The sequence below is a fragment of the Thunnus albacares genome, chromosome 19 (genome assembly GCF_914725855.1).
Source record: "Thunnus albacares chromosome 19, fThuAlb1.1, whole genome shotgun sequence".
In the NCBI taxonomy this organism is placed as follows: Eukaryota; Metazoa; Chordata; class Actinopteri; order Scombriformes; family Scombridae; genus Thunnus; species Thunnus albacares.
Genome location: NC_058124.1, coordinates 19,210,149 through 19,237,378, shown reverse-complemented (window position 1 = coordinate 19,237,378; position 27,230 = coordinate 19,210,149). Strand labels below are relative to the sequence as shown.

General features: G+C 40.3%; 3 protein-coding genes and 1 non-coding gene across 5 annotated transcripts; all 4 read right to left on the bottom strand.

Moving 5' to 3' along the window:
* Positions 1 to 244: 244 nt before the first annotated feature.
* Positions 245 to 12,216, bottom strand: ppp1r18 (protein phosphatase 1, regulatory subunit 18). Of its 2 annotated transcripts, none has more exons than XM_044335467.1 (4): positions 11,869 to 12,215; positions 7,425 to 11,477; positions 2,372 to 2,591; positions 245 to 901 (listed from the first exon to the last, which is right to left on the bottom strand). In XM_044335467.1, exons 2-4 carry the CDS (start codon positions 11,409 to 11,411, stop codon positions 882 to 884), a joined length of 4,227 nt encoding a protein of 1,408 aa, XP_044191402.1. In that variant the 5' UTR covers positions 11,412 to 11,477; positions 11,869 to 12,215; the 3' UTR covers positions 245 to 881. The 2 variants fall into 2 exon arrangements, with proteins under 2 accessions (XP_044191402.1, XP_044191401.1); XM_044335466.1 differs by having other exon boundaries at positions 829 to 901; positions 2,331 to 2,591; positions 11,869 to 12,216.
* A 1,363-nt stretch (positions 12,217 to 13,579) lies between these two features.
* Positions 13,580 to 20,715, bottom strand: nrm (nurim). Its single transcript, XM_044335764.1, has 4 exons — positions 20,505 to 20,715; positions 18,602 to 18,795; positions 17,554 to 17,730; positions 13,580 to 15,886 (listed from the first exon to the last, which is right to left on the bottom strand). Exons 1-4 carry the CDS (start codon positions 20,659 to 20,661, stop codon positions 15,569 to 15,571), a joined length of 846 nt encoding a protein of 281 aa, XP_044191699.1. The 5' UTR covers positions 20,662 to 20,715; the 3' UTR covers positions 13,580 to 15,568.
* Positions 20,137 to 20,209, bottom strand: trnak-cuu. The gene has a single exon. It is a non-coding gene; the product is annotated as a tRNA-Lys (tRNA).
* A 1,789-nt stretch (positions 20,716 to 22,504) lies between the features above and the next one.
* Positions 22,505 to 24,239, bottom strand: LOC122969244 (LIM domain-containing protein 1-like). Its single transcript, XM_044334783.1, has 6 exons — positions 24,154 to 24,239; positions 23,377 to 23,444; positions 23,207 to 23,269; positions 22,999 to 23,129; positions 22,781 to 22,832; positions 22,505 to 22,633 (listed from the first exon to the last, which is right to left on the bottom strand). The coding sequence occupies exons 1-6, from the start codon at positions 24,197 to 24,199 to the stop codon at positions 22,550 to 22,552; spliced, it is 444 nt and encodes a 147-aa protein (XP_044190718.1). The 5' UTR covers positions 24,200 to 24,239; the 3' UTR covers positions 22,505 to 22,549.
* Positions 24,240 to 27,230: the final 2,991 nt, after the last annotated feature.

Genomic DNA, 27,230 nt, shown 5'->3' with positions numbered 1-27,230 from the left:
ACTTTACTTCCACCGCAGCTCAACGGGGAAACACCATCTGAGGAAACACAAAGGGGGAATTTGATGCTAAAAAGACAGATATTCACTTGATATGACTAATCCAGACTGCTGAGGCCTCATATAAGCTTCAGATAAACTTTTAAATGCATTTTTGCACCAAATGACTGGATTTTGTCCACCATCACTTACATTGAAAGCACATTTGAAGGGGATCTTTTAACAGCTAGTATGAACAGGAGGAATGATTACAGCGAGGAAAACCTCTTTCAGTGTTCATTTGGACACCTGACTGTTGTTTTATGACAGACTTGAAAAATTGTGAACCCGTCCTTTAACCGATCTTCATATCATCTGTGTGGGCAAATCCAGCAGGCACATGAAACCAGATGACATAAACATCACTCTTCTGTGCTCACTTACACTGAGAAAGTAAATGACATATAAGAAACTATCAAATGCATCAACTAGAAAGTAGAATCTTATCAGTCTCATTATAGTCTCTTTATATTGCATAGATAAGTGATCTTTTAGCACCCAACAGAACACACCTGCAGGTCTTTTACAATACGTACCGTAATTATACATTCACATTAGTCCCTGAAAATTAAACTAGGTGATATTTTCCCCCAGTAAACACAATTATGTCTCTTTTATTAACTGCATAAACCAAACTGTTCTGTACATTTCCTTCTGCACACTCATTCGCCCTGATACTAAATATTAAACAAAACACCACAAAGGATTACAAACACTCACTTCAACACTCCATACAGCGATTCACATGAAACAAAACATGATAATAAAAAAAATCAGATAATATTTGTTCAACAAAATGGTTGCTGATCTCGTCACATGGGAAATTTTGGCGAGGTGACTGGCTTCTACCGGGGGCCTGACTCATCTGGAAGACATAGAGACGGAGACGGAAGGTAAAAAAGGTGAATCTAGGATTTTTTTTTTAAATTTTATCTTTGAATCTAACTTCTTCTCATTCACCATCAGTGACAGTTATGGTTCTGTTTCTGTTTGATCTTGTGAATTTGACCTCATTTACATGTTTCATTGCTGCATTTGAAACCAATATTTAATGGGAACTTTAATATGTTTAGTGAGGGTGTTTTCACTTTGTTGAGCTTGCAAACACTCCTAACCTGCTAAGCACCATATAAGTCTGAAAATTGGTCAGTTTGTTCATTTAAAGCAATGGTTTCCAACCTTTTTAAGCTTATGGACGCTTAAAAAGAAGCATTGTCTAAACTTATTGAAATAATTACTAGAAACCTGAGGATTTAAAGGACAGATCTGTCTCCAAATCTGTCCTAAAACAATATTCAGATGCCCAAATGAACATTGAAACAGGATTTGCACGCTGTAATCATTCCTCCTGTTCATACTGCCCATTAGAAGATCCTCTACAGGCGTGTTTACAATGTAAGTGATGGGAGGGAGACAAAATCTACAGCCCTAATCTTGAGCAAAAATGTGTTTAAAAGTTTATCTGAAGATAATATGAAGCTTCAGCCATCTGAGTTAAGCAAATAAAGTGTGTATCTTCCACAGTTACAGTCTTTTTAGTAAATAGTCCTTTTAGTCTTTTAGATACATTCATGCACAGAAGAAGGACTGTGGATTTGTCCCCTATCACTTACATTGAAAGTACATTATGAAGGGATCTTCTAATGTCCAGTATGAACAGGAGGAATGATTACAGCAAGAAAAACATGTGTCAACGTTCATTTGGGCACCTGGCTATTGTTTTAGGACAGACTTGAAAAATTGTGAACCTATCTTTTAAAATGATCCAGTAATTCACCAGAAATAATACAAAAAGTTCAAAGAACATCAACATCCCGACCTCCGGGTTGGGAACCACTGATTTAAGGGATAAAGCTGACGTTATTCTATATTTTTCTTATTGTCAACAAATCCCATGACAAGAACAAAATTAATAATGTGTTAGTCTGACTCTCAGAACTTTAGAAAAGGCTCAGTAATTTCCTAAAACAGCTGGGAACTGTATTTTCAGCTGTGGATTTATACACGGTGAGCTATAGTCGGCATTAATTGAGCTCTATGGCACAGAGGAATAAGATAAATCGAGCTTTGGCTACCTGATAAACACTTGTTAGTACAGTCGGATCATTTTGTCACACGTTTAAAGTCTTTTCATGGGATTTGTTGGCAGTAAGAAAAATAAAGCAGCCTTATCCTTTAAAGAAAAGTTCAGGCACTCCAGCCCTCTTCTGTGCTGATATCATCATGAAAAGAAACAGAAAAAATGAAATCCAAACCCACAGAGAGTTTTGCAGACATCATGAGGAGCAAACTACCTGTTACACGTTATGTTTTTTGAGAAGGGGGTGACACTGACCCACTCTTAGACCCCGTCCCGTTCCGACCCCGACGTTCCTCGTGCTCTTGGACAACGTCGCTCCTCCCTCCACTAACGCTTCCTCCTCCTGCGCCTCCTCTGCCTGCGTTCTGTCGATCCTCCCCTGGTCATGAGGGAAGGGTGTAGACGCCAGCATGGAGGTCTCTGATGGATACTCACACACCTGCTCCAGCTGGTCCTCATCGAAACACACTTTCCCCTGTAAACATGAGGAGAGAGGTGTTATTTTGTTATTTATCTGGTCTAGTTTAACATCTTTTCTCACCTTAGTTTTTTAACCTTTTATATATATCCTTTATTTAACCAGGTAAAAGTCTCATTAAGATTAGAATCTCTTTTCTAAGAGTGACCTGACAAAGAGAGCAGCCTAAACATCAAGTTACAACAAAAACACAAACAATACAAACAGACAAATACAACTGTCACACACTACAAATGATGACCACAATATCCAATTAATATGCAATAGAAGGAGAGGGACAAAAATTCAGTTATGACGCATAAACAGGTACAATTTTCTAAAACGATTTCAGTGAGAATTGAAAGAGCAATCACATTTACCAAAAGTACTATTTTCTTGATCCTTTAAAATTGAATTAAATTCCCACATAGTAATCAGCTCTGACAATTTCAGGTCCTTCTGTACATTATTCCAGGAAGAACGTGCAGCGTATTTAAATTTAAATTCTAATTCTGGGGACCGATATCTGTATATCGTGATAATATCGTGAGAGCGCAGGCCATATTGATTTGGTTTTTACACATGTATGCACACAGATAAGGAGGAACCAGCCCAAAGAGAGAGTTATATTTAAAAGCCAACTAATGTGAAAGTCTGCAGACATACAGGGATAGACACTTATAGATAGACACAGCAAACAGAGTACGGAAGTGTACGAGATTTCCACAGCTAGTAATAAAACGTAAAGCACAGTGGTATATGGTATCCAACTTCTTTAGGCACGGGTCAGGTGTATGCATAAGTAAGTTTGGAAACAAAGTTTTTGTAATGTTTGATTTGAATGACAAGTTCTGATCAATAATAAAAACCTATGTACTTATATGTTGGGAAAATTTCATTTCAACTCCTTGAGCAGTTCTCCCTTTCTTGTCCCACGTTTTGCACATTTTGCACATTTTATGTTTAGAAGAAAGAAAAAGAGAAAGAAAAAGAGGGAAGTTTTCACTAGCAGGATTTTGATGATGAAGTTATTTTAGAGCTTTCCAGGCTTAAGACGGTTGCATTTCATAACACTAGTTGTAAAGGTTTGTATTAGAGTTCAGAGCAGTTTTGAGATACATTTTGCATATTTTGTCTTTATATTCTGCTCTATGGTGAGTAATTGATGATTACATGTAATGTGAATAGTTTATAGTAACAAACCCACGGAGATTATCACCCAACCCTACAGTTCTTTTCAGCTCTATGGAGCATTTTATCGTCTCTCAGCCCATTTCTTTTTAGGTTTCCAGCTCACAACTTTGCTGTTTTGGTTGCTCTTATCAGTCCTCATTTTATATTCAAGCCAAACTGACTGATTAATGTACCAAATTGAATTCTGCTGCAAAGATTTATTTGGTTCAAGAGACCACAGTGAGATTTTTTTCCTTCAGTGATGTGATTAGAAAACACAAAATCTTTGAATGAAATGATTAAGATTAGATAAGAACAGCATGACTGCAAGAGAAAATATGGCGTCCAAGTTTGCTGACGGACACTTGCTGTAGTGATCAAGCAATATACAAGGAACTTGAGGTGAAAAGTATCATCAAGTAAACCAGGAAAACACCTGTTTTTGCCCAGGAATGGACAAAGAAAACTAACAATTTCCCCTCTTCATCATGTGCTCACATGGTCAAATGTAAACAAAGGCTGGATGCACTGACGAGCGTTTCAGTAGATGTTCGTACACTAACAACATGGAGCTTAACGCAGCAGAAATACTCCCTCAGAAAAGATACTTACTGTCTGACCACTTCATGTAGTGACAGTTAAAGAAGTGGCTACAAGTTACAACTTCTTGTTAAGTGTTGAAAAGGAGAATGTGGCCCTGTGGTGTTTACCTCGTCTTTGCCTGGACTGACGGATGTTTGCAAGGAGTTTGTTTATTCAAAGGGCAGAGTGGTGCAAACAGGCGGACTGAATTTGACAGGAAACGGACTGATGGGTCAGTGCAGCACATCCACACTGTGTCTTATAATAACAGCAGCTCAGCTCTGAGGCCCAGACGTGTAATAAACACACCCACAGGTGCAGACATGATCTGTATGCAGCCTGGAAGACACCACACACTATGCGAGTTACTGTCGCTTCACCCTGACTGTGGCTGTCTGCAGAGGAGTGCAGATAATAGCTCTGCATTAGAGAGGCTGCGCGAATCATGCTAAGGCACAGGAGGCTAATCCTCCCTCCCTGAACCCGATTAACCCAGGCTAACACAGCGGGACGGCAGAGCCACCGGGCAAGAGACAGGAATGGAAAGAGAAGAAGAAAAAGAGACAGAAAGAGAAAGAGGGAAGTTTTCATTAGCAGGAGTTTTATGAAGTAATTTCAGAGCTTTTAAGGTTCAACACGGCTTCATTTAGTAACTAGAAGTAAAAGTTCCTATCAGAGTTCAGAGAAGTTTTGAAATATTAAGCCACAAAAGTTTTACATCCCAAATGCCAGAATCATACTTTTATAGTTGTCCAAGAAGCTAATGTCTCTGTCTTTTCAAAATTGTTTGTGGGACGGCGGTAAACGGACACAGAAACTTCTCAGGAATAGATAAATGTTAGACAGAACCTGACATTTGGTGTGAGATTTTGTTTCAAGAGTCTGAATCAAGTCAGTGGCGGGTGGCATGAATGGAGAGAACATCTAAGGTAAAAAGTATAAATACGCAGAGGAAAGGAGGAGGAGGAGGAATAAGACGAGGAGCAAGCAGGTCACCCCCCTCTGTGACATGATGGCGCAGTTCAGATGGGGGAGGGAAGGAGGCCTGACGTCAAACAGTCTGAAGGGCATCAACGTGAGAGCGACAGGTGGTCAGAGAATCACAAAGTGGTCACTCACTGCAGCTTTACGGTCATAGCTAAAGAGGGTGTTGTTTATAGACGGAGGAAGAATTACATGATCGTGGTCCTGGAAGTAAAACAAAGGATTACCTGAAGAGATTTATTTATTTATTTATATATGTAATTATATAGAAATTGATCTACAGTTTCTCTTTCACTCTTGTGTAAAAAAGTTACTGTGTGGTTGACTTTTGAAACAGATGGCACTGTAATAAAACAGCTTCTCACTTGCATCTGAGTGACATATGGCAATTTAAAAATGGATGTCACCTTGTCACTTTTTTTGTGTTGATCTGTGTCTCTCATTTGGAGGAAGTGAAGAAGTTTGAAAGAGGAAGTGAGCAAAAACATACAATGTGACAGAGAGTTTCTGTTGGACCAAATAACGCAGCCTTTAATCGCTGTTAATCCTCTCCATATGACTGTCAAAACTGTCATTTTTTCTCTTCGCCCTTCCTCTTTCCGCCTCTTTGTTGACACATCAGACCACCATCGAGCCATTCTCTCATCTCTCCGCGACACTGCCTTTCTTTCTCTTTCCATCTCACCCACGACACACACAAAGTTGGCGGCCTGCTGTACATAACACTCAGGCGTACAGTGGAAGGTCAAAAAATGTTTGCCAAGAGCGCAGTCTAACAAACCAAACCCCTGCTAGGAAACAGCCAAGAAGATACAAAGAGAGATTTGTCTGAGAGGCAGCGAGGGCTGACTCAACAAAAATGGCAAAATTGGTGCGAGGGAACAAGGAAGCAGTCTGCAGTGTCTGACTGTGTGTGGACAGATTCACCACCAATTTGGCAACTCTTACTTAGTAAAAAAAAAAAAGAATAAAAAAGAATGCTACACTTTTAATAGGCAATCAGATGACGCGAGACATAAATACAGTCAGATTTATATTCACAGGATGTTGTAATAAAGGACAGACAAAGTGTGTTTCTGCTCTGCTGAACAGCTTTGTCATCCAATTTTTCCCCTTATTACATAAGAGCTCATCTCCCACTCATTCTCAGAAAAGAAACTAGACCCAGTAAAAGTTAAAACCAGCAAACTGAACTGTCAACTGAAATATCAAGTTTGACTCCAGAGAGATTCAGTTGCGTTGAGCCTACACTGCTTAGACTGAACTACTGTAAATACCAGTGTGGTCTTGCATGCATTCACACAGACAAGCAGTTGATGTTTGGCAGGCAGACAAAATGGTAAAAAAAAAAAAAAAAGAGGGAGGGAGGAAAGGGGCTGGTTGCCTCTCATTGTGGTTTCCTACTCAACTTTTCTGTCTCCACTGAAGCCTGCAATATTACCGTTGACTGTCTCTTTCTGGAGAAGCTTTAAAAAAACCCAAAGGGGTAATAACAAAGCAACAAGCAGTTTGTTTCCACTGTCTTTTTGTGGGTTTTTTGTGGCTCTTTCTTAAAAAAATAAACCATAAACATCCGGGGATATGTCATCAATGCTACTGGCCACAAATGGTTGGTTAAAATATGTGAAGTGAGATCATTATCAAAGGCTAAAAGTCAAAAGTCTGTGCTGAACTAGATCGCTGAAGCAAATGGCAAAGCAGATCACTCCAGGATATTATGGCTGAGAATCAAGATGTCGTTCTTGATAAGGCTTTAACTGGCTTAGGTCTGTCTCTGTGATCGTGCTTCTCAATCAAAAGGGATGTTCTCCCAGTGAAAGGGGATTCTGCTTGACGACGAGAGACCATCAGGTGACTCAAGGTGATCCCCACACCCCCCCCGCGCTCATGACACAGTTTTAGACTATCTCTCTGAAACCAGACTCACTTTCATCTCCATTCTGAAAAAAATGTTCCAGTTTGACCTTTTAAGATTGTTTCCTGTCTGCTTTTTGGTGCCATTGTTTGTAGGGTTAAAAGACCAATTTTGCTTATATTTATCTGCTTATGTGAAACACATATTACAAAAACTGTGATTTAACAGCTTGTCATGTAAAGCATGTTTCTACTCACCCTTTTCGGGGTCCCTTTGTTCTTGACCAGACAAGATTTTTCCAGATTCTGATATCCACCAATCACCACAATGTCCTCCACTGTTGGGTACCTCTTCTTCGCCGGCTCAGCCACAGTGGAGGCCGTCTGGGCCTGCTGCTGTGGTGTTTTTGAGGTTGTGGACCCAGTTGTAGATCCTGCCACTCTTCCTCCTCCTCCTCCTACTCCTCCTCCCCCTCCAGCAGGCTTTTTTGGGGTGATTGTAATGGTGGCACCTCTCCTCACTTGTCCACCAGAGGCACTCCTGATGGAGAAGAGCGTGGGTGATGGTGTGGGAGATGGAGAGACACTGGGAGACGGGGCGGGAGACGGAGAGCACGGGGAGGAGGCAGGAGTTGGGGCGCAATTGGAGGGTTTCAGAGAAATGTCCGGGGATTGGCTCCTGACGATTGAGGGATTGATGGTGATAGTTTGGTTAGATAGTTTGAGCTGAGACGTTGGAGAACAAACGTGCTGCGGAGACACTTTGGGGTTCGTTTCTGATGTTTCTTGATCCTTCTTCTGGATCTTGACATCGTCCTTTACCTGGTGCTTCAACGCTGCTCTGGGGCTTTGCTGCCCCTTTGTCTCTCTGTCCTTATGAGGAGTTTTTGGCGATGTAGAAGCAACATGATGAGACTTCAATGCCTCCTGCTCTTTCAGCTGAAACTGCTCTATCTGACGTTGTATCTTCTGAACCCCACAAATGTCTTCACCTGAGAGTCCTTTGCTATCCCCCTGTTGTGCGTTTGATATGAGGGGCTTCACTTTAACACGGTGCACTGATGGCATGTCGACAGGCTTTTCCCTAAGACACAAGCCTGACCTCGAACCTACCGTTTCCAAGTTGTAGATCCGGCTCATGGCTGCGAGAGAGTTGGGATGCGGTGGCGAAGGGGCAAGAGATTGTGCAGGATCAACAGGTGATGTATATTCCTCCTCTTCTTCCTCTGAGAGCTCCCTTTCCTCCTCCTCACTATCTTCTTCTCTGCTCTCGTGTTGGCTCCTGTGGTGCCTCAGCTGGTCCTCCTCATGTTCCAGGGGGTCATCTTCATCCTCAGATGTTTGGAACCTGTCAGAGGTAACTTCGGCAGCAGCAGTGGCGAAGCTGCTTGTTACTTCCTCTCCTCTGACGCCTTGTGAGTGTGGGACAGAAACAGGAAGCTGAGGGCAGGTTTTCAACATGCTGACTTCCTGCGTGACGTCAAAAGCAGTCACGGATGTCTGTGCTGCTGTGTCTTCCTGTCCCTCTGTTTCAACCATCCTCTTTCGCTTATGAGCTGCAGCTTCCCACTCTATTTCAGTTCCCTCATCTTCATACCTGTCCCCTGCTGCCTGAGCATCAGTGATCTCTGTGCCTTCACTCCCATCCCCATCCTGTGCCTCTCTTTGTCTCAGCCTCTCCAGCTCTCTTTGTCTGATTTTCTCTCGTAGGGACTCGATGCGGCTCAAGGGCTTTCCGATTCTCCAGCTATCCCTCCTCTCCACCCCTCGCCCTCCTTCCCAGTCTTGCCCGTCTTCGCTTTGACCGGCGATCTGTCTTTTCTCCGACATTTCCTCTCCAACGTAAAACACAGCCCTGGGGATTTGAATCTCCAGTGGACCTGGAGGGATCCCCATTGGGGCGATCTTTTTTGGAGATCTAGGGGTGATGTCATGAAGGAGGTTCTCGCTGTAAGCCTGTCCCTCCTGTTTACTCTCTTTAGTTATTTCATAAGCAGCCCCGTAAGCCCTTTCTCTTTTCTCGTTGCTATAAACAGTTGTATCTCCTATTTTTTCTATTTTACTGATAAGATCCTCTGTGTGCTGGGACAAAACTGAATGAATTTGGTGAGGTCCTGGTGGCCCTGTACCCCTCCATTCTGACCCTTTCTCTGCTACTTGGCAGAGTAGACTAGAGCACTCCGTGAAAGCCGATGCATGTCTGTTGTGACTCTCAGCAGTGTCACACGAAATGGCTGGCTCTGCCGATGTATCTTTGACATAATTCTGCAGAGTTTCTGCTGGGATTGTGCTTTCTAATGCCTCGGACACCTTTTTGTCACAAACTTCTGCCTCAATCTGTCCTGCGTCTGAGTCTTTCTCTACATTCACCTCCTTTTCCAAGCTCAATCTCTTGACCTCTCTTTCCGCTGTTCTGGCTTTCCCATCCTGTCTGATCGGTACTCTTCTAGCAAATGAGATTCCTTCTGTGTTTTTAACGGATGCCACCGTGAACCCCTCATCTCCATCTGCATCAATTGCCTTCTCTGCGGCCCTCTTGTCAACAGGCTCTACTTTCTTAACTTCGTTCCTGTGTTGGATGCATGTTTCTGCCTTGGCATCCTCATTTTTTAAGTGTCCATCTCTTTGCTTTCCAAACCTGTCTTTATCTAAAAGCCGTGAATACCCTAGTTTGAGCTTTGCTGTCGTTTCCTTCTTTAAGCCTGCTATATCCACCCACGGTGCCACTCTCTTGTCTGAATGTATCCTCTCACGCGTTTTCCTCTCATAATACCCATCTTCATCTAAACCATTCTCCTTCGCACTGATGACTCGATCTGAGAAGCTAAATGAGCGTTTCGGCAAACCTTTCATCAGCATATTCCTCCTGTCTGCCCTCCTCTCCTCAGATTGTTGGTCATTGTGATCTGAATATTTTCTCCTCCCAGGCCTGAGGAAGTTGTCTGAACTTTTGGATCGAGATGGAGGCTTTGGGTGTTCTCCGAATTTACTCAGCAGCTGGCTGACCCTCCCTCCTCTTTCAACAAACACGTTATCATCCAAGCTGTCCTTCCTGTCATCTTTAATGACCGTCGCCTGGCCACATGGTCTCTCTTTCTCCTTTGCAGTCTCTTTCTCTTTTTCTCTCAGCCAGGACATGTCTGTCTTGAGATCCCTGCCCATACTCTCCCTCCTTCCATCCATTGTGCTCTTCATCTCTCCATCCTCTCTCCCTCCTCCTCCTCCTCCTCCTCCTCCTCCTCCTCCTCCTCCTGGATTCCTCTCTTCAGAGCTTGCTAAGGGCTTTATGATCAGAACCTCAGAGGCTCGGATCTCTGTGACACTCCCTCCTCCGGCCAGGATCTCCCTCAGGTCCATCTTCATCCCTCTCTTCTCCTGTTGGTCTTCTTCAGGTCTCTCCCTCTCCGCCTCCCTCCATCTACCCCTTCTCTCATCGCTGCCTTTCCTGTCCTGTTCGATGATGATGATATTGTCGGCCCGGATGGTTCGAAGACAAGGGACAATGGGAGAGAATGGCCTAGGTGGCTCTGTTTCTTTTTCCTCTTCGTCTTTTCTTACTTTCAGGAATTCCCTCTCCTTGGCTGCATCTTTAACCGACTCTTTCCATGGGCCTTTTTCTTTTTCCCAAGCCTCCTTGTTATTCTCTCTGTCTCTTCCTTGACTCCTGTCTCTGCTCCTCTCTCGCCCTTCACTCAAATCTCTAAACCTCTCTATTTTCAGCTCTATGTCTCTTCCTCTTCCAGACTCCCCATCTTCACCCCTGGGGTTTGGTTTGTCTTTCTCTTTTTCCTTTACATCCACCTCATTCCCTCTCTCCTGATAAGCCACGTCAGCACCCTTCCTCCACACACTTTGTATGCGAATAAATGGGTTTTCATGGAATGGAACTAAAGTCTCCACAGACACCTGACTCGCTAGTTTAGGTTCTGCATCGAGCCATAGCCCTGGATCTGGACTGAGTGACGGTTCGCTTCCCAAATTGACCGTTATAGAGCTGTCTGTGTCACTCAGAGCATCAGAGGGAGATCTGACATCCACCGGCAGGAGACAGACATCTTTCTCCTTCTCTCTGTCACCAAAACTCTCCTGCTTTGCCTTCCTCCGCTGGATGATCCCTCGTTTCCAGGCGGGCATGCTGGCAAGCTTCTCCTCCTCCTCTTTTTCTCTCCTCTCTCGCTCCTCCTCCTCTCTCCTCTTTTTCTCCAGCAGGAGTTGCTTCCATTCCGGCAGAGAGGACACAGACATAACAGACAAGATGCAAGTTTTTGGAAAAGATGGTCAGCGTTCCTCTTTATAGCCTCTGGGACAAGTCTGCAAAAAAAAAAAAACGATGAAATAAAATCACATCTCTCTCACAACCATGTTTAAAAGAGATGCACATTATCAAATTTGGACTTTTGGCACATAATACAGTTACAAATCTTTTACTACAAACTGCACACTCACAAACTCACAAGTGAGTGTAATGTGGTATTTTCAACATTTAATAACACATAGCAAAGTGTAAATCAATGCACAAACAAAGCAGGACAACTTTTGTAAATAGCAGGCTGCAGACCTACCTGTTGCATTGTGTCAAACTTTCATCTTTTAGACAAAACAATATCATAAAATTAACTTGCAGCACATAATGCACACATAATAGACAACCACTTTATGTTTTAGTACAATATTTAAAACGAAAATGTCAAACCAAACTCACCAAAACTCCGGTTTTTGCATAAATATTATTGTATCCACATCGACTTTACAGGTGACATCTCCACAGGAACGACTGTGCGTCTTGGCTGTGCGTAATGCGCTCCACTCTTCGTAGGAAAATCTCCTGTGCCAGAAACCAACAGATTAATATATATACTGTCAAAACAGAGGGTTTAAAAACGTTGTAGGACCCAGTCAAATCACCCCACGACCTGACTGTGCAGCAGAGCATGAAAACACCTCCGTCGTCACTATAGTAAATATTTCCAGCCTCGGAGCCGCAGGACTGTAATCCGATAATTACATTAAATTCCGTCAGGAGAGTTTAGTGCCACACACCATATTGTCAGACCTAAGAAAAGGCGTTTAGAGAGCATTGCCGTCTGCCCGTGCACCAACCCACCCCCCCTTCCTCGTCTCTTCCCTCTGTCCTGCAGAGCTAATTGGAAAAGATGTGGAGGTGGAGGGGGGGTGCGGCTGTTAAACGGGCTGTGGTGTCAGCAGGGCAGAGCGCAGAGCTGCGAGAGTTTACCTGAGACAGGGATGGCATACGTAATGTCCCTCCTGTGGTGCGTTTTTAAAACTACTTTACAATTATTACTTTTTTCATGCCAAGACTTCCCTCCTGCGTCTGATCTACCCAGGGTTTGGGAGCTTATTTCAACAATACGAGATCAAAACAACTTGACTTTATGCACCTGTAACCTGAAAATGATCTCCAAAAATGCCAACATGTACTCATAATCCTACCAGAATGAATAAAGTCTCTGAATATAGACAATAATTCGGATCTTCTTACATTTGGCCGCAGCTCTGGTGCTCGATTTGGTAAACTTCTCTGATTATAACGTTTCCAAACAGGAGGCTGTGATCATCTTCATAACAATGAAAAGTATAATTTTCAGCAAATACAGTATATTTTAGTTTTAACGTATCTGAAATAATGACTAATAAGCCAATTTCAGAGACGCAGTTTATCTATTCTTAGGATTTAAAGGGGTAATCCAGCAATTTAGTATTGCACTTCCATAAAGTGCAGGACTAATTCCAATAATGCAACCTTACAGCCTCTTTCATTAGATCCTTTAGCATCAGGGTTATTTTCTCAGACTTAAAGAAGTTAATGACATTAAACATCTTCACATTTTCACCGGCTGAGTTGAACTTCTTGTAATGAGTAAATTGGTGGAGTGCCCCTTTAAGTAACTCTTTTTTTTCTTCTTCTTCTTTTTTGATTCCGCAGAATAGGGAGAAATTAGGAAGGCACTACAGTTATTTCTTCCACTGTATACTCTATTTTTCCAATATTCCTCTTGTTTTTGCCAGCCCGAGCCAATCTGTCTGTAATTTCCACACTACTCCTCAGCCTCTCAAGTCTAATTCAGAAATCTAACTACATTTTAATGACCAGGAGTGTGAAATTAATATTTTTTCTTGTTGAAGTTTTAATTAATATCTTTATGTGTTTTCCTCCTATGTCCATCTGAGCATAACAAATCAAATTGACAAAGATTTTTGTCATGTTTTCAGTATATCTCTGTGGACTTTTTTTCCTAGAGAGCGAATAACTCACCAGTAAACAAATGAAAAGTTTATATAGAAGAGTGCAAATAAACCAAAAACAGCTTCTATAAACTGGTGTAACTTGGCCCTTAGAAATAAATGAAAGACCTAATAAGAAGACCACACCACACCTACAGTGTACAGTTTATTATATTTATTTAACACAGTCTTGAAAATACTGAAAATTATTAGTCATTACAGTGAGGCCACAATGCAGACACGGAAAAAAAAATAGCCTACAATAGATATACAGTAGAACAGAAGATTACAGTACTTTGAATTTAAGAATTAATGACATATTTCATAAAATACTGGTGACTCTGCTAATAAGCAGTTAATTTAAGACATGAGTTACTTAGATTATCAAGTAAAATGAAAAAGGTTAAGGTATGAAATACCAAACCCATGCAGTTTGTTCAGATTCAAGTGGATTGCGGTTAGTTTTACATTACTGTCAATGCGCCCACAACCTTAGCAAGTGAGGAGTACATTCATAATCTCAGAAAAGCCACGAGATTTGTTTTCATTATAGCTGCAAATCATGAAAAACAAAGCTGCATGTTTGTGCTTTAGCCAGTGCGAAATCTCAGTATGACATTCTTTTTCGAGGATAATTAAATATGAAGTCAGTGTGCAGAGAAATACAGTGTTTTGTACTTACAGTTGGCACATGGATTGTAAAAGCCAGTAAAAAAATATACTCTGTGATAAAAACACATTCAGTGTAGTTACAAAATAATATACTGTATATTTGGAGAGTTTCATTCCAAAAATTCTGCGCATGGCGTCCCACTTTGAACAAATCTTTCTTCCTAAATTCAATCAGAAGATAAGAGATATACTCAAAAATGTAGCGTTACGTTAGTACAGGTGTTAAGTTCACTCTAAATATTAACACACAGGACTTCTGCAAGTTAAAATTTAAAAATCTTTAGGACCTTTGTAATACCACACAGAATACAGAATGCAATTTAATACCCGTTTCACGATCACACCGTCCAAAGTATGAAAGTATGATGGAAGGGACGATATGGTCTATAATTATTTATTATTATCATATCATATTTTTTCAGTACCTCGTTGCAGTATATAATTTAATACAATTAGTTAAATTAATGTGACCAGAAGCGTCAGAAAAAGGATAGATGGATTCATTATTATTTTACTAATAATAACTATTTTAGTTCATTTAAATTCATAAACATAGTTTATAGATGTATAACATCACCTGAAAGCCCGCAATCAGAAAAAAAAAAAAAAATTATAACCAACATTACTGCCTACGGCAGGCAAGATAAAATATTCAAGACATTTGTGAATTAAATTTAAGATGTTTTAATACCATCTAAGGCCGTTTTGGAGGAAACTAAATTAGAGCTGCGACAAGGATTATTTTCATTATCGATTAATTATTGTCTTGATTTAGTTGTTTGATCTATAAAATGTAAGAAAATTGTAAAACATGCCAATTATTGTTACCCAGAACCCAAGATGTAGCCTAAAATGTTTTGTTTTGTCCCGACCAACAGTCCACAACCCAAAGATTTAAAGTTTACTATCATTGATGAGTCAAGAAACCAGAAAATATTCACATTTAAGAAGCTGGAACCAGAAAATTTCAGCATTTTTTTCTTAAAAATTACTCAAAATTAGTTGCAGATTAATTTTCTGTCAATCAGCTAAATGGTTTAGTCGACTTATTGTTGCAGCTATAAACTAAATTCAAAGCTTTTCAATATTTTCAAGACCTGCAGAAACCCTGTAACAGTTAACACAACCCTACAGCAACAGACATACATTTATCAGTAAAGGAGGTGTCCGTGTTTTCCGAGGGTTGGAATAAAATCTCATTTTGGAACGAAACTCTCCTTTTCTGAAACCACATATGCAGTGAAAAGAATATTTAAGAATTACAGTGTCAAGTTGCAGATAGTTCAGTTTGATTGTGGTCGTGCGTCATTCGCAGAAATGACCAGAGCTTGTTTGTTTGTTCTTATTCAGCACAGCAGATATCAGGCTCACGGAGGATCACAGAGGCTCTCTTGAGTGCAGATTAACAGTCAGTTGTTGAACAGTATTTCTGGTTGATATTAAGGCAGCAGTCAGCTTCATGTCACAGCAGTAAGAAAAGTTTCACTTCACTTTTCTTTGTGGTTGCTCTTGTCCTGGTCGCTGGCGTCGGCGCTGCCCCGTTGTGGCTCTGCAAAGATCTGCATCTTGCTGTTAAGCTGGACGCACAGGTAGGCTAAATCCTGTTTGTCCAGTGAGTGTGCCAGGGCCAGGTAGGTCGACAGAGTCAGCGCCAGCAGGAGCCGGTCCAGAGACAAAGCCGGCAGCAGCCACAGCACAACGCCCAGCTCCAGACACACCGGGTGGCGGAGGTGAGACAGGAGGCGCTGGGCACGAGGTGACTTGTAAGATAAGGGGTCCCCCAAACCAAGACACTCATAATACACCTGAGAGAGAAGGAGGAAAGGGAGTGAGAGACAGTATGAGAGGGAGGGAGGGGACAGAGAGGCGAATTAGGTTAAGCAGCATCACCAACAATGAGTCAATCTATTTACGTAACATTTTTAGATGTTTTCATATCCCTATCATGGATTACACAGTCCTCGTTACGCACAAGTTCCTGTTTAGGCAGCAAATCAAAATGAGGATATTAATACTAGATGTGGGTGTGAATTGCGGAATTAGATGTTGAATTAACTGGGTTGTTGATCCTCTTGAGGTTCTCATCTGAACCCAAAGCGATTTGTGTTTGGGGTTAGAAGTTCAAATCTGACAGCTGCCCACGCTAAAAAAAAAAATCGTGTTTCCTGAAGCAGAGACGGGCAGTAATTCTAATCACAACTCCATATGTGGCCAGAAATGTCTTTTGATACATTTCACATTGCTCATTTTATGCATTTTATAGGGCAAAATGTCAGAATTACATGTGAAAGTTCATCTTCCTTGAATTTTTATTACTAACTACTGTGGAACAAGCTGTATGAAATTCATGAAATAAAGATCAGGCTCAGTGTTGTGGGTTGATTTTCACTTTCAGATATTTTAAGTTTTAACTAAGACTACGTCTACATTAAGCCATCTAATTTTTAAAACACTGGTTTTTGTGTGAAAACGTCTTGGTTCCTCATTAGCGTTTCGAGATTGTTTTCATAGAAACCGCTGACTCTAACACACAATGAAACACAAAAATAAAATAACTGTGCACCACAACCAACATCTAGTAAAGAGTAGGACAGACAGCCTTGCTGACAAACTGTTATTTTATGAATGTGATATCGTCTGACAAAATTAACATAAATACAGGTTAATGACATCAGCTGTGTGATCGACTATACTGACATTTAAAATGAGTGATCACAGAGAAAGTTACAGACTATAGAGTTGCTTCCACACAGCCCTCCGAACAGTCCCTTCCTGCCATCTGTGATCACCTAGTATACATCTTTTTTTCTTTTTTGTTGTCAGACAACAGAATGAGCATGAAATAGTCACTTAGTCACAGCTCATAGATACTACGTTACTCAGCAGTCATTCTCAACCTGCTGCACTGTGGTGATAATATCAGTATTTAATAAAAAAAAAATCTACATAAATACAGGTTAACGTGTGTTCGACTACACTGACATTTAAAATTAGTGATCACAGAAAAGGCTTACGTCAGTTTTTGTCATCAAGCCCGTATTTTAAGATTTATGCACTCTGGAGACTGTTTTGGAAAAGCTTTGGTTTTGGTTGAGGAAAAACGCTCTTTTAGTTTGCACAGAGGGCTGAAACAGCAGAGAGAAAAATATGCGTGACAAATGTGTTCTGAGAAGACAGATTATACTGCAGAATGTTTGAGCTGCAAAATTGTCTTTTCACTTATTCTTTATTGTTCAAAATAAGGGGGTTCAGTGGTCTAGTGTTTAAGATCTATACCATGAACTGTAATTATAACAACCCTGGTTCAGTTTCACCTGGGGACCTTCATTGTACATTATTCCTCCTCTCTCTTTTTTCTCCTGTCATCTTTCATCTGTTTACTGTCATATAAAGCCAAAAATGCCCAAGAATATTACTAATTGCCGAAATTGAATAGTGATAAATGATATTATTTTTTAATGAGTTGAGTTACCTGCTTGATGCCCAGCAGTTCTGGGTAATCAAAGATCATGAGGATGCTGCAGATGATGGCCCAGCAGAGGAAGTGCACAGTGAAGCAGAGCAGAGGGAACCAGATACTCCAGGGTGCATGACGCACTGACCACAGACAGGGGGCGCCAGTCACCGGCTGCCAGTAACGCATCAAGATCTAACGGAAAAAAATGCCACAGAGAGATTAATACATGACGGTTAAAGGAAAAGTTTGACGTTTTGTGTTATACTTTTGTTTGCTTTCTGGAGAAGAGTTAGATGAGAAAATATTTACCACTTTCACATGTGTCCGTTAAATATGAGGCTATACAGCCAGCAGCCAGTTAGCTTAGCTTAGCACAAAGAATGGAAACAGGGGGAAACAGCTAGCCTGGCTCTGTCTGTTACAAAACCTGCCTACCAGCACCTCTAAAACTCACAAATTAATACATTAAATCTTGTGGGTTTAATTTGCACCAATCTGAAGTGTAAAACCATCAATTTTGCTGTTTTTAGTAGGGGAATATGGTGTCTCTGCTGGTTGTCTGGCAACTGCTCAGAGCCATAAAAATAATCAGACAGGGAAATAACCCCCTGAAAAATGGCTAATTGTCGTATTAAACAAACAAGATGTAACATGTTCATTTGTGAGCTTTTGGGGTGCTGCTGAGGTGGATTTTGATGTATTTTACCCCGGTTTTCAGTCTTTATGCTGAGCTACGCATGCTGGATATGACTTCATATTTAGCCAACAGACAGACATGAAAGTGTTATCAATTTTCTTACCTATTCCTCTGTCAGAAAGCAAAGATATAAAGTATATTGCCCAAAAAACTGTTAACTATTTAAGAGAATCAAACTGTATCATAAATTCCAAAACATGTCAAATTGTTTTAGTGTGAAAAACTATTTCCAATAAAGGAACTATGTAAAAAAAATCATATATATCGATAATTATTTATTACACTGTAATTGCAACTAATGACTCACAGTGAATTATTGCTATAAAAGCATAATTTTCCATACTTTGAGTGTGTGTGTTGTTGTACCTGGAGAGCCAGCGCAGTGGTGAAGCAGTACACCGTCCTGTTCAGGGCTCCCAGCACTGACTGGCAGGCCTGTTTGACAGGCGACCAGGCGAGCAGACTGTGCTGCGCGGTGAAGAGAGCCAGCAGTCCGAGATCCACCACCAGAGACTTCAGTACAGAGCTGTCCCGCAGGGCCACTGACCACGGTATGGAGTCTTAGATGTGCAATGTGAACAAACAGAGAAAGGTCACATCAAATTCTGATCACCAGTTATATCTGGGGTTTAAATATTGTCATGAATTACTTTTATATTGAGTATTAAATCCTGTTACATTAAGTGAATTTACATAAAACGACCTGTTTAGTTAGATTAGTTAATTTCAATATGCATCTTTTTTAACACACTGCATCCTTAACAATGTAAAGTCATGGCCCTAATAATACACAGTTATCCATAAAGGCATTATGAACATACAAGTACTGTTCACAATTATAACTAGATTAAGAGTCACAGCAACTTGAATATTACACTTTTTATCACAGGAAAACACCCAACTGACCACTGTAATCAGTGTCAGGAAAAAGAGACAGTGGCGCACGCCCTGATTTCATGCAGGAAGCATGAAGAGGAAAGAAAGGCGAGGTTTACAGGGCTACAGAGGCTCTGACAAGTGGAGGTCAGGGTTAAAGATCTGCTTGAGTGTGGAGGGAAAAAAACTGACAATTAGATTTTTGAGAGTAACTGGACTAATTAAAAGAGTGTAATAGATATGGACAACAGTGAATGATTAAATCAAGATGGAGGCGGTAATGCAACTTAAAGGATGCCAACTGCCATAAAAACCCACAGAAGAAGAAGAAGAAGGTACTGTTTGCAAGCACTCATGCATTAAACATGCCCAAGCAATACATGACACAAACTCAGGACACTAAATGACACATCATGGACCCATTTTACTGTTAAACAAGCAAATAAAGAATGCATGTAGGCGTCTTTATCATTGTCATTGTGTCAAGTGTTTTTTCTGCTATCCAGGGTTCCCATACCTTCTTAAACATCAAATTCAAGGACTTTTTAAGTTCCTTAAAAAGACTTGCCCATGCCCAATTCCCTCAAATTCAAGGACCCGACACGGCATAGTTTGAGACACGGATCAAGATTAATTACTGTTACGACACAGAATTTTTATAATGAGAACTAGCAGGCTTTATAGAAGCTCACATACTATGTGGCCTCTTGCTTTCTCTAACACAGCACAGCTAAACGATATTATATTCTTGCACAAAACATATAAATTCAAGCACTTTCAATGACCCATGTCTATTACTGTCTGCTTTCAAATACTTTCAAGGCCTTGATTTTTTTTTTTTTTTATCTCAAACTCACAAACTTTCAAGGATTTCAAGGGCCTGTGGGAACCCAGGGTATCTAAATATTTCAAATTCACAACAAAGCTGTGACGCCGCACAGACTCATATAAAATCGACACTATTAAAAAAACAGCATAACAGATAAAAGTCGGCTCTCACAAATATATAAAAACAAAAGTCGTATCGCCCAACGTGGGGCTCGAACCCACGACCCTGAGATTAAGAGTCTCATGCTCTACCGACTGAGCTAGCCGGGCGCTGCCACCTTGTGGCGTCTGACTGCTATATCAACTGATTTCTACTAATGAGTGAGTACATTCATAAATTATATGTTCATAAAACTGACACGCTCGCTCAGCCAGTTAACGTATATTGGGTTTTTTTTTGCTCATTATAAACCATAATTTCATTTTTGTTATAAAAACCTCCCATGATGCAGTTTCTTGACACTTGCAGTAGTAACGACTGAAGCCGTGCAGCCGCCTCTTATTAAAACTCCTGCACCACCAAACTTATTCTGGAAACCTGCCAGAAGCGGTCACGGAAGCTTACCTTGACACAGTATCGTCTCCCCGGTGATGTTGTGGTAAATGGCTCGAAATGATATGAACCGAATGAAGTCTGCACCGGATATGAAAACAAATGCAAAGTTTAGCAGAGACACGGTGGCGAAAACCCAGCCACGTAACGTTACCGTCACTGACGCCATTTCAATCAGTGTTTTATCTTCATTTGGCAACTTCCACTGTAGTTTCTTCCGGGAGCGGAGTTTGTGGTCTTACTGATTATTAACACACGGTGTCGCTGCTGTGCGACACAACATATCAACACAAATATCGGCACAAATATCGAAATTTTGTGTTAAATTAAGTGGGGAGGGGGGGTCATTTTGAGGAGCAATAGTGGAAGAATTGATTGAAATCTTAAGATAACAATACCTTCATGTAAAAATAATCCATAGCAGGTAAAAGTCCTGCAAGTGCAGATTTATTATCAGTAAAAATGTAATTTACACATAAAAGAGTAAAAGTGCATTGCAGAATGGATCCTTTCAGAGTATTATACAATATTATTGGATTATTGTTATTAATGTATCAATATATTAAATGGGTACGGGTACTGATTCAGTATTTCGCTTCCAAAAAGTTTAGGGTTTTGTCAGAGATATGTTTATTTATTTATTTATTTGTTTATTTGATAGGGACAAGAGAGCACATCAATGAACATCACTATAAAACACAAGATGTAAACATGCCAGAATCAGCAAAAAATGCTAATTAAAAATCTGTTGTCCCTAGGCAGGTAACAAAAACATAAACAGTTTAAGTGACAACATGCACAAGAAGAAAATGACAAATCACATTGTACAGATGTCTGGTTAAAAGTGATCACGGTTCTGGTTTGCCTTGAGCCATTGTTTGAGATGAGTCTTAAAGGTGGGGTATTTGGGGCACTCCCTTATTGCAAATGGTAGGTCATCCTCATATGCACTTCCCTTTACTGACAGTGCAGTTTGTCCAAATGAGGTGCGTCTATATGGCACCCAACATTCCCCTCTAGTGGTGGCCCTGCTGTCATTGCCACTGTCAGCCCTCTGTTTAATGAATTCATGTAAAACTGATTCAGCAAAAGGCAGAGATATCCAGACTTTTAGTCCACAGAGCTCCAAAAATGCTGGACCCTACATTTCCTCTAATGTAACCAGCATATTTTCATGAGATCATCACTGACTGAAAAATGTTTTTAAGGTCCATTCCTGCAGTTTGTAAGACAGACTTTCTGTTATAACTTTGTTGTCTAGAAAGCCCAAAATCATCAGGGTTATATTCTCAGATAAAGCTCCTCCAGGTCCTTCAACTGTCTTAAACAGGACAAGTAGTTCTCTGCATCACTAATGAACTTTATGTGTCAAATCGGTGGAGATCCACTTTGATGTTGTACTGTAGCTGGTTGACAATTACAATTTGTTTTACAATTTATGTACTGATGGATAATAACAGATCATATGTTTTGAATGTAAAATCTTAATCTGCAAAGTAACCATGTTTAGATGTCAAATAAATGCAGTGGAGTAAAAAGTACAATATTAGAAGTATATAGAAGCACAAGTTAGCAGAAAATACTCAAGTCAGTACTGCTCAAAATTGTACTCAAGTAAAATACTTGAAGAAATGTGCTTGGTTACTTAACACCACTGTTCAGGGGACATTAGAAAGGCTTTCATTTGCATCTGCTATAAGTCAGTGCAATGTGAGACTCTATAAACAACATTTTCGTCTTTTGTTTCCATGCTGAAAACATAGAAAGACAACAAAATAGAAGTCTTAGGCACTAAAGCTTGCAATATACATAGTATAATCTTAACCTTAATCTGACATTGCTAATTTTAATAAATTTTCATCAGCACATACAGGCCATTAAAGTAACAAGAAATATAAATATACAATATTTGGATCAGTTTTGAGTAACTTTATTACAGACAAGAGATTGTGCAAAATTCTACAGTTACAAACTTAAAAAAAACACTCTCTTCATTCACAAAACAAGGGGAAACAAGGTCAACACAAACACACAGTGATGTCAACTTTCTCCTGTCTTCAGATGAGGTTAACGTCACTTCCGTAACACTCTGCATGGTAATTTCTGTTAAATGATACCACTCGAATAGACTCTGTACAGCCCTGAAACAAAGGAGGAAAATTGTTACAGTATTTCTACAGAGAGGTAACAAATTTATCACATTTACTGTACTTGCCATTAATGAACAATTTCAAAATGTGACAAACAAACACATATATTTATTTACAGTCGCTTTAGTTGAGGCTCACCTCAGTTGGCAGTATCGGCATCCTGCAGGCAGCACAGCGGGGGGCCTGGACCCTGAAACAGAAAGTCACAGGACTCAGCAGTGACGTCACTCTGGGTGTGACTTATCTGATGTGTAGCCTGTAGGGCAGGGTTTGGTTTACTCATTTGTCCGGGGGTGTGAAATAAAGGGCTTGGCCCTGTTGTTGTAATCGCACAAGTCCTGTCATAAGAAACTCACTTGTGATAGTCGCTGACACAGTAAATCCGGCTGTCTGTGTCTACAGTGAAGGGCAGACCCTCCAGGCTCTGTCTGCAGATGACACAGCGAAAACAGGACGGGTGGTAGGACTTCCCATGAGCTTGCAGGACCTGATGGTGCACACAAACCCCTAATAAGACCTACAAACACCATAGATGCACACGTATTTAACTGAATATTTACTCACCATGTCCTTGATTAGATACCCACAGCTGATACACACTTCTGGGGATGGATGAACTCCTGAGTACTACATTAAACAATTCAATTAATAAATATCTGATAGATTGCTGCAAACTGATATGTTTGTGCCACATTACAACCCATTATATAGTAACACAACAACAGCATACTCACCAAAAAGTCATCTTCACAGTAGATCTTTCTTGACACTGTAAAAAATGGCTGCCGACTAAGCTTTTTACCTAAATGTGAAACAGATTTGCACATGAAGTGAAGTGAATGTAGGGAGTGGTTCCTCTTGCATAATGTGATATTTAGTAACATACTGCTGATTCACTTCAGAGATTATAAAAACACTGCAACATAAACCTGTTTAATTATATCATATGCTATGAGAAGTTAGAGAATGTTTTCATTTAGATTTCCAAGACAATAAAGTTTAAAGTTCAGTTTTATTTGTCATTTCAATCACAAAAAAACACCCAAGAAAAAACATAGTTTGTTTGAGACCAAAGCACAAAAAAAATTAAAAAAAATAAAAACAAATGCATAAACATATGATGATTAAAAACATTATGTTTCATCTGCTGCCAGGATAAATGCAGCCACTCCTTCCACAATCTGTTTATGAGAAGATGGAAAAGTGGCTGTGAAGGACTAACATTTTAATTTGATTTAATTTGATTTATTACAATTTTTGCTATTATTATTAGTGGTATGAGTGTAGTATTATGTATTGCAAATAGTATTATGAATTTTATTGTAATTTATAATTTATTATTTTATCATATATGGTTGTTTTATTGCCCAAAAAAAAAGGAAATGTGGTAAGGTACACACAAACAAAAAAACTAAATAAGAGAAATACAAGTATGTCAGTTAAAAGTTGTACCAATAATTCATTCGCACAAATAAACATAATATCTGAACACACACATACAGAAGACTCACTGCAGACGCTGCAGGTGAAACAAGTGTCGTGAAATAGATGTCCCATCGCCTGGCAGGCTCTCTCTGCACTGTACACCGCTTTACTGCATCTTGTACAGTTTCCTGATAAAGATCACACACACACATACACATACACATACACACACACACACACACACACACACACACACACACACACACGCACACACACACAATCCACAACACAATGAGCAAACACAATGAATGTGCTCTAATTTCTGTGTCACAGCTGAGCAGTTTCACTGAGCAACCTGATCCACTCTCCATTCACTGAAAACATACAGACTGAAAATACACTCACGCACGATGGCTCCTGATCTGTTTAAGCCTATAGAGAGCTTTAAAAAACTATGTTAGAAAAGTATATTCCTCTCTTACCAAGGCAATGATTGGAACTAGAATTGGTGTCCATCTCCTACTTTTCCCAGTTGGCTTTCCCTGTGGGAGCCTACACTTCAGACTGTCTGGGGGTTTAATCTTACGTGCGGCGCAGACAGCTGTAAGAGGAGCTGCTATCCGGGTTTATGGGTGCTGCATTCGGTGCTTTTGGTCTTTCTGGGGGCAATGAGTCTTCAGACCCCCTGACTCCTCCATGGTGGTTGGCTGAGTGGGTGGCAACAGTCCAGGCCCAAGTGGTATATTTTGTGCACACCATGAGGGCAGTATTTATAGTATATACTGCTGCTGCTGTATCTGCATTAATAAAATGGACATCTAGTATATGTAAACATTCTAGGAATAATGTCTCTAACCTCCAGGAATTTGAGGTCACTTCTGGGCTAAGGGAAGTTTTCTTACTGTTATCAGTGTCTATGATTCCAGGAACATTTTTCGATAGAGATGCATGAAACAAATTACTATTACTATTTACTTATTATTCATATGTGGCTGTCCAATCGAAATCTGACCTTCTTTCAGTGGAGGGTTTCCCAAGTTTTTTTTTTTCTGGCATGTGAACTAGTAAGGAGAAGAAGATACAAACAGCCTCACATTGATAGAAATGTAGCTACAGCGGAAACCCCCCCACTAAAATGGGTTTCATTGAGTTTTAAGTTGAGTAAAGGACACGTTTTAAGCATTGGCTATTAATCTCTGTAAACACAAAGTTCACTTTACTAGTCACTGGGAGCACTACTCAGCCTGTGAAAACTGCTGTACAATGTCCTCTGAGGCTCATGTCTGAAAAAAATAGCCCCCAATGATGTCATAGTAATGTAATCAGGGTTATTTTAGCTTGAGACAGAAAGCCTGAGGGCGTAGAGTTTGAAAGACATCAACATTTACCAGGCAGAGAGGGTTTAATGAAAGGCACTATTGAGTTGTGTTTTGGGAAATGTAGCATCCAATGTTTTTGTAGTTTGACACGTATTAGGGATTAAAGCTGCATTAACAGCTGCATTTTTCTGTCCACTTGAGGGCAGCCAAAACAAAACATCTGAATGCAACACTGACATCTAATAATCTTTAAAGTTGATGTGGCAAACTTCTTAGCAAGCAGCTGCTTATTTGCACGGAGCAACATTATCATTCATTTGGAGTCGTGTTTCTGTCCTCCTAATGAATGTAGGTCATTCTCTCTCTTTTGGCTCTGTTTTTAGTCTCTATCAACTCCTGAGGGGAAATTTCTGGTTTTTAGCTGCTAAATGCTCCACTAATGTTCACCAGCTGGTCACTATTTGTGTCTGTTTGTTGTTTGGTGCTGAGCAGGTAGTCTACAGTGGGGTTTTTTAGTGCTTTGCTCTTTGTTTTGATGAAAACAGCTGCCTGCTGTGACCAAAAACAATGTTATGAGAGCGGTGAGAGTCAATCAAAACAGTAAATACATTGTTAATAAAAAAAATATTGATTATAGGTTCACTTTTTTAAAAAAATCTGTCACCCCAGCTTTATGGATGTGCAACACTAATTTGTTGAGGGACATCAGGTTTGATCCCCAGAACCAACAGTGTCCAGGATGAACAGATAAAATCAGTACAACCCTGGCATCAGCTGGTGTTATTTTATGCTTTATTACAATCATCAGTACTGCTCAAGAGTCCTGCATTACTGCCCTCATGTGGACTGTTCAGGCCCTTCATTTTATAACTCATGACCCAGAATCAGACCCGCCCAAATAACAGTCAGAAATGAATCTCATATCTTGAGTAAACTGACTGTAATTCACTGTAAAACAACTCAGAAAGTCTGTACTTTGATCTGTATTATTATTTTTATCCTGGGTTTTTATTACTCTGTGAATTTGTGACATGTAATCTTTCTTATTTTCTTAATTCATTGTCCACATTTCTATTGATCTCTCTCATTATTATTTAATGTGTAGAACTAGGAGATCAGGAGGAAAAACTCAAAATGACTGAACTTTCACACAGATGCACTGTCCACCTATCCAACACCTCAACAGTCTACGGTTTTTATGCCAAGTAAGGGAGGCGATTGTCTGTTAAAAAAACCCATTAACTCTCCTCACAACTTTCACAAAAGAAGCATTTGAAACTCTAGTCCTTGGTATGAAAACCAGCAGCCTCATGGCCGTCTGCAGCACATGTTTGTCTGTCCTGGCTGTACAGTAACATGGGAGGGGAGGGGAATTCTGACAGCTGCTGGTTCTTCACTGAGGTCCCTTGTTAGGAGACACTGAAGCTGTCTATAGTCACCATTACGCCCACACTGCATGCTGTCAGACTGGTTTCACACACACAAAAAAACCCTCATTGTCACTAGTATTTGACTGTATAGGTGTGTGTGTGAGTGCTTGAGTTTTGGGGATTAAAAGGACCTCACAAAGAGAGACAAGTGAGAACATTTTTCACTCTTTTAGCTGTATTAGTTTTGTATTAGGATTTGAGTTTCAGGTTTATATGAAAATGATTGTGTTGAAACTAGGCTAAGGGTTCAAGTAAGGTCAGAGCTCTATAGTCTAGGATTCACTCTTAAATTCAGTTTGGATCAGATCAGATATTGGATCAATATATCATAAGCCTTCACAAACATAACACAGGTGTCAATGTGTTTGTGTGTGTGTGTGTGTGCTCAGTGGTCTTGCCCTCAGGTATGTTTCT

Coding starts and splice junctions, on each gene's coding strand:
- ppp1r18 (XM_044335466.1), bottom strand. CDS start 11,411: ATGTCTGTGTCCTCTCTGCCGGAATGGAAGCAACTCCTGCTGGAGAAA. Junction 2,592..7,424: donor ACAAAGGGACCCCGAAAAGG/GTGAGTAGAAAC, acceptor TCATGTTTACAG/GGGAAAGTGTGTTTCGATGA.
- nrm (XM_044335764.1), bottom strand. CDS start 20,661: ATGGCGTCAGTGACGGTAACGTTACGTGGCTGGGTTTTCGCCACCGTG. Junction 18,796..20,504: donor GGAGACGATACTGTGTCAAG/GTAAGCTTCCGT, acceptor TGCACATCTAAG/ACTCCATACCGTGGTCAGTG. Junction 15,887..17,553: donor AACTGCTGGGCATCAAGCAG/GTAACTCAACTC, acceptor CTTCTCTCTCAG/GTGTATTATGAGTGTCTTGG.
- LOC122969244 (XM_044334783.1), bottom strand. CDS start 24,199: ATGGGACATCTATTTCACGACACTTGTTTCACCTGCAGCGTCTGCA. Junction 23,270..23,376: donor ACTGTGAAGATGACTTTTTG/GTGAGTATGCTG, acceptor TGTTTAATGTAG/TACTCAGGAGTTCATCCATC. Junction 23,130..23,206: donor GGTATCTAATCAAGGACATG/GTGAGTAAATAT, acceptor GTGCACCATCAG/GTCCTGCAAGCTCATGGGAA.